Source organism: Lucilia sericata, unplaced genomic scaffold (assembly GCF_015586225.1).
Source record: "Lucilia sericata isolate MDLA Ls3-8-SP2 unplaced genomic scaffold, ASM1558622v1 Contig002259F_arrow, whole genome shotgun sequence".
NCBI lineage: Eukaryota > Metazoa > Arthropoda > Insecta > Diptera > Calliphoridae > Lucilia > Lucilia sericata.
Genome location: NW_023996082.1, coordinates 3756 through 11004, shown reverse-complemented (window position 1 = coordinate 11004; position 7249 = coordinate 3756). Strand labels below are relative to the sequence as shown.

General features: G+C 30.5%; 1 protein-coding gene across 1 annotated transcript; it reads left to right on the top strand.

The window, feature by feature from the left end:
- The first annotated feature begins 2263 nt into the window (after positions 1 to 2263).
- Positions 2264 to 7024, top strand: LOC119613710 (proteoglycan 4-like). The gene is made up of 2 exons (XM_037969743.1): positions 2264 to 2424; positions 4997 to 7024. Exons 1-2 carry the CDS (start codon positions 2380 to 2382, stop codon positions 6875 to 6877), a joined length of 1926 nt encoding a protein of 641 aa, XP_037825671.1. The 5' UTR covers positions 2264 to 2379; the 3' UTR covers positions 6878 to 7024.
- The last annotated feature ends 225 nt before the right edge of the window (positions 7025 to 7249 follow it).

Below are 7249 nucleotides of genomic sequence, written 5' to 3'. Positions count from 1 at the left end.
TTTTATTTTCATTCCTTACCCACCACATCTAACGTCGACATACACAAAACCGAAGAAGAAAAAATCGAAGTTATTCTAGAGGAAACAAACAAATGCAAGTTTAAGCTACAGTAACAACAAAAATGGGAAAAAAGCAACAAAACAAAAAAATTCATAAGGAAAATTGCAATTTTGTTGAGTACTAGCAGTAACGTGTAGTTGTTTTGAAAAAAAAAAAGTTGAGAAAAAAACAATAAGAAATAGAACTGCTAAAAAATAAGTATCAGCCATCAACTCCAACTATACTCATAGAAGAAAAGGGGGTTGGTTGCTTTTTAAATGATTTCTCTTCATCTACCAGTTGTAATACTAATGAATTTCTTTCTCATTTAAAGAATTTTTCGATTTTTATATTCCTTGTTGATGTTCCCTTTCTCCCTTCTAGTAGTCCTTTTGGGTTCTTATATTTGAAAAAGGAGCGTGTATATAAGCAGAAAACAATTAGGCTAAAATGAAGAAAATATGCAAACTAACGGAATTATTACGAGGAAAAAAGAGAAAAAAAAAATCGAAAAAGGGGAAAGGGAAAAAAATAGAGAACAAAAAAGGAGGAGGGGGGGGGGAAGCAGAAAGGGGGAGAACAAAAGAAGGGGGGAGGGGAAAAAGGAGGAAAGAGGCAAAAGGAGGGGGAGGCAAAGGGCGAAGAAAGGAGCAGAGGGACGGAAGGAAAAGGAGGAGAGGGGGCGGAGGAGGGGGGCAGAAAGGCAGGACGGGAGAACGGGAGAACGGGAGAAGGGGAGAACGGGAGAACGGGAGAACGGGAGAACGGGAGAACGGGAGAACGGGAGAACGGGAGAACGGGAGAAGGAGAACGGGAGAACGGGAGAACGGGAGAACGGGAGAACGGGAGAACGGGATCATGATAACTTTAACTTATAACTTTATACTTTATAACTTTATAACTTTATAAATTTATAACTTTATAACTTTATCATTTTATAACTTTATAACTTTATAACTTTATAACTTTATCATTTTATAACTTTATAACTTTATAATGTTATTATTTATAATATTATAACTTTTTTAAGTTTTTTATTTATTTATCTTCTTGATTCAATTCTTATTAATTTTCTATGATTCATTCATAACTTTCTTATTGTTATATTTTGCAGATATTTTTATTTTTTATATTTAAATAATTCCATAAATTATTGTTATTATTTTCTTTTTAATGATTTCTTGTTGTTTTGTTTATTTCGTTGATCTTTCTTTTCTACGTTATTGGGTATTACCTAAACGTGTTTTTAATTAAAACAAACAAATCTGACTAATACTTAACTCTATTTTAAATGAATAAATTATTTAATCATGAATTTGTTTTCAGGCTTTCAAAATAGAAATTGTAGCATATGAAGACTTATTAAATGTCTACAAATTTTGGATTACAGTCCGAAAGTTTTCGTAGTTTCCAATCACTCTTTTCTTTAAAAACGCTGCTCTGGTTTTATCAATGTCTTCTATTTAAGCCATCTTTCTTATCATGTCTGTCTACCTGTATGTCTGTCTGTCTATCTGTCTGTTTGTCTATCTGTTTGTTTATTTGTCTGTCTATCTGTCTGTGTATCTGTATGTATGTCTGTCTGTCTAAGTCTGTCTGTCTGTCTATCTGTCTATCTAAGTCTGTCTGTCTTCCTAAGAAAAGCTGTTCTTAATATTCTTCAAACAACAACAATAAATAAATTTAATTGATTTCAAGCTTATGTCATATTTTAAACAAAAATAAACAAAAAAATTGTTGTAGTCCACAATTCATCAGGTAAAGATGTTCAGAATGATTAATATATTCTTTTGATGAAAAAAAAAAAACACAACAACGCAAATAGCATATGACCAAAATATATAATCAATAACCCAATGAACAGTACGATTTATAAGAAAGTTTTATTAGGGTAGATCACACAAAAGAAGTATTCCTGAAATTTAAAAAGAGATTGAAGAAATATTTGTTTGAAGCACTGTTTGCTGGGTTATGCTAGACATTATTATTTAGGAGAGCAAAAGAGATGTTTTTTTTTTTGTAAATCTCATAATATTATTGAACATAGATAACCTCATTAATTATTATTTTTGAAAAAAATCGTTTCTAGGTATTTGGATTTCATATACTCTAAACAACAGGCGCTTATCAGTAGCGGCAGTTTTAAAACTGTGTTTCATTTGGTGATTTTTGTAATCTTTTAATAAGAAAAAATTTTGTCTAAATTGTATAGAAATAATTTGTAGTTGATTAAAATGTTTTCAGTTTTTAAACAACTGTCGAGAAAGTAACAGCAAACCGAGAAAAATAGAAAAAATATTATTGAAGAAAATAAATTTTGAAAAAAATTTTTATTAAAAATGGGAACTATGCAACATGTTTTTAAAATAATATTAGTGATACAGGTATAAAAAACAATTTAATAAAAAATTTGTGCTAAAATGAATAAAATTATTAAAAAATATTTAAAGTGAAAAATAAAAACTGATAAAATGAAGAAATTATACAAAATTTTCATAAAATTACTAAAAAAATCTATGTAATTTTTTAAAAATTAAAAAAAAAAATTGTTCAAATAAGTTGAATAAAAACTTTAACTGATAGTGAATTTTATATAAACATTTTGAAAATTAAAAAAAAAAAAAATACTGCGCAAAAACAGTTAACAGTCAAACAAAGGACTTAGTTACAAAACCTGTTAAGTCAAGAAATCAAATTATTGGAATTTTTTCATCCATTTCAAAAATTTTAAATATTAACTAATATTAAAGCAGAGATTATAGTTTCAAAACCTGTTAAATGTCAAAACTTTATGAAAAACTTTTAAAAACGATATTAACAAGAACATAAAATTTCTAATAAATTCACCTATATTTGCCCGAAACCTTACAATTTCTTCCAAAGTTATATAATTTTTAAATTTTTTTTAAACGAAAAGAAATAATAAATTATAAAAATGTTTCATTATTCATTCAAAAGAAAATAAAATTCGCCGGAAATATTCGAACAAAAATTACCAAGCCTAACATTATCTCCATTTAAACCCCAACGTGAAAAGAGTCAAGCTGTCTAATGCAAAACCAAATGAAGCTTTAGAGATAATTCTGTATTTATTCCTGTTAGACCTTGACCTTGAACTATATTTAATCGTCAAATAAATTTTGTAGAAAAATAAACAAAAAAATTTATGTAAAGAAAATATTTAATGAAATCATTTCAAAAATGAAAAATATTTGTTTGATCTTAAGGTTTTTGCAAAAGCTTTAAAGCCTTTCTTCCAAAAAGGCAGGAAACTAAAGACTTGACTAAAGCTTTTGACCACAATGTATACAATACCATCATATCGTTCTAATACTAAGACATGGCTATAAACTTACACATGAAAAAGCTTCATTTTATTAATGTAGAGTGAATTGTTTAGAGCTTCATAGTAAAAAAAAGCTTCCGTACCTTCTAACTGAAGCTTGAAAGTAGAAGTTTAAAACCCTTTAACAGATCCTTAAAACTTTCTATTCGAAAAACTACTTAATTTTATGAACCTTACGCCTAAATCTAAGCATTTGATTCAAACATATGAAACATATTAAAAGCTTTATAAATATTAAAAAACTTCCTGAACTTTTATAAAATCTTTAAAGCTTTAACACTTGTTCGTTAAGCTATAAAATTCCTTTATATTCAAATATAATTTAAATAATGTAGAAATGTACATTAACTAAAATACTTTTTAAAGCATCCAGAGCTTTTGTTATACATAAACTTTTTTAGAAATCTTAAAGCTTTTCATTATAAAGTATAAAATGCAAACATAAAACATCTTCATTTAATGTAGAACAAAAAACACTTAAAAAACGTTTAAAGTCTTTCAAAACCTTTAATAAAAGCTTTTCTTAAAGCTTTTTAAAGTTTTCTAAAATCGTTTAAATATTTTATAAAGCTTATAGAAACTTTCCAAAGTATATATATAACTGTCTATCTATATATAACTGTGCAAAAGCTTTCTCCCAATACTTTCTTAATGCTTTCCAATACCTTTGTAAAATTAAATTAAACATTTTATAAAGGTTATAGAAACTTTCCAAAGTATATCTATAACTGTCTATCTATATATAACTGTGCAAAAGCTTTCTCCCAATAATTTCTTAATGCTTTCCAATACCTTTGTAAAATTACTTCAAAAAAGCTTCAAAAATGTTAACAAAGCCAAGCCTTAAAAGCTTGAAGAAAATTTTATGTTTTTCTAATCATTCAAAAAGCTTTATAAATCTTCTTAGAGCTTTACAAATCCTTTGGAGAAACTTCAGAAAATTTTAAAATTCCATTATATTAAAATATAATTTAAATAATGTTTAAATGAACATTAACAAAAATACGTTTAAAAGCATCCATAGCTTTTGTTATACTTAAACTTTTGTAGAACTCTTAAAGCTTTTCATTATAAAGTATAAAATGTTTGAAGTTTTGTCCAGATAATTTTCTAAAAATCTCTTAAAGCTTAAAAACACTGGACGCTGTTTTCATTAAGCTTTTGTTTTAAGATTTTTTAAAAATTAAATATTTTTCAAATATATTCTTAAGTTTTTCTTTTAAAGCTTTACGAAGCTCCTTCTAAGTATGAAATAACTACCAAAAGCTTTTGAACATGTTTGTGAAAGTGTTTCAAAGATATGAAAAGATTTTTTGAAAATTCATAAAGCTCAACAAGTTTAACATTATCAAGCATTATAAAGCTTTATTAAGGCTGAAAAAGTTATTTAAGACAATTGGATATTTAATATATTTCTAAAGCTTTTAAAAAGTTTCACCAAGTTTGCTACATATCTTTCTAAACATGAGACTTATAAGGATTCCTAAGGTTTTTTGGAAAGCTTTTTAAAAAGTTTTGTTAAAGTAACATATGTTGACTAAAAAGCTATATAAAGCTTTAGAGCTTTTGTCTTAGAAACTTAAAAAATATTCTCTACTTTTTCATTTCAGCTTCTAACCTGTGCCTTAGCCTTCTATGGCCATCCGGATGCTGAAACCATTGATTTCGGTTCGCCCACCCAACCCTCAAGGGATCAAATGATTATTGAGGCTGCCATAAAACGTGGCATGGATGGTGAAGCCGTTGCCGAATTATTACGCACCAAACAACCCGTCACCAGAACAACAACGACACCTAATGGTCTCACCAAAACGACTACTTATAAGCTAGAACCTGATGGCAGTATATCTAGTAAATCGCTTATAACTCAAAGAAAAAGTTATGTATACAATTCGGAAAATGTACCGGACACAATACCTATAGATGAATTGAAAAATTCACCCACCGGTACCATAACACGTACCTTTACCGATAGCGATGGCAGTAAAGTGACACAAACTATTGGTTTGAGTAAACCAAAGGCATCAACTGTTTTGGATACGGATGATTTAACGGGGGATTGGTTTAGTAAACCTTTTCCTTCATGGCCTGAAGAGACACCAGCAGCACCTAAACCACCAACGAGAACCTCACACAGAACTATTACACGCACCTTTACGGGACCTAATGGTGAGAGGAGGACGGTAACATCATGGTCTTCGGATCCTGAGATAACACAACCTGAAACACATTTCGCACCTGTGCAACACACTCCCTCTAACTTTAATACCCGCACCAGTACTAGAACTTATTATACACCTAATGGTGAAAAACGTGTAGTACACACCACCTCCAATAACCCACAGCCCACGGATTTTAATCACAAACCCAAATATCCCTCTATAGGTGATATTAATTGGCCCACTATAGATGACTCTGCTTTTGCTCATCCCTGGGATACGGCAGATCCCGATGATACTGAAGACGATTGGGTGGTGGTAGAAGATCCTGAAGTAGAGACTACTACCAAGAAACAATTTGAGTCGTGGACACCAAAAACTTGGGACTGGCCACAATTTCCCACACATCCCACCACAACCGCTAGTACTACCACCTCAACAACTACCACAACTGTTAAACCGAAAGTTCATAAGCCTTTGCCAAGTTTAGATGATTTTCTTAAATCCCAATATGGACCACCCTCAAATAGAGCTCCAACCTCAACTACAACCACGGCTAAGGTACCAACGACACCATCGTTGACCACTACCCAACAACCCAAGGTTATCAATATCGATGATTTACCAGTAGTGGAAGTTTTTCACAATGGTAAACCTGCCAATGAATCGGTATTAAAAAATCTACCACCTCACCTCACGCCCCGTCCTTTAACAGCTCCCGTTTTAAAAATTGAAAATAAACATCCCATAGAGGAAGATATTGAGGTCTATACTCCCAAGGTGGAGACCAATATACGCACCTTCTCGAAAACCCATATAGGACCCGAAAAACCTACCATTCAAGATTTAGATCCACAAATGCAAGAAGTTCTAAGAAGAGCCGGTATAAGTCCCGATGACATAACAAATATCGATGGTGATACCATAACTAAGACACGCACTGAACCCGATGGTCGTATTATAACCACCACCTATAAGGTGAATACAGTACCCACACCAACAGCTCCTCAAGAACCACAACCACAACAACCCCCCCCAAAGCATCAATATAAACCACAAACATCACAGGTGGCTAAACACATATATAATTCATATAATTCACGACCAATAACCTCCTTCAGCCCCCTGGCTCCATTACATCCACAACTAAGTCCCATTTCGGAATTTTTAGCTCTTTTGGGTTTAACCAAGTTCGATATCACCTCGAGAAATGGTCATTATACGAAAACATTTATCGATGACAACGGTGAGGTCTTGACAGCTACATTTGTTTTAAGTTCTCCCAAGAGTGTAGGGAGAGAAGAGCCGCCGACACCCAAACCTTATAAGTGAGAACGTTAAGGTTAACCGAGAGAGAGAGAGAGAGAGCGAATGCTATAAATATTGTATATAATTAACTCCCTTTAAGTATGCTGTAGAATTTAAGAGACATTTTGAAAATGATTGATATTTGAATAAAAAATTTTATAAAATTTAAAATTTATTGAAATGTTTAAAAAGTTTAACTTCAAAGAAAATTTGTTTTAACGATAAAATTTTTAAATTTTTGAAAAATATAGATTTATGTATATATAAAAATTTATTTTCGTTTAAAATTTAAATTTTGATGAAATTTTTCGATGAAAATTGCGTTATTGATAAAATTTTGATATTGTAATAAAATGTAATTTTTCTAAAATTTCGATTATCGATTTATACAAAAGT

Coding starts and splice junctions, on each gene's coding strand:
- LOC119613710 (XM_037969743.1), top strand. CDS start 2,380: ATGGGAACTATGCAACATGTTTTTAAAATAATATTAGTGATACAG. Junction 2,425..4,996: donor AAATAATATTAGTGATACAG/GTATAAAAAACA, acceptor TTTTCATTTCAG/CTTCTAACCTGTGCCTTAGC.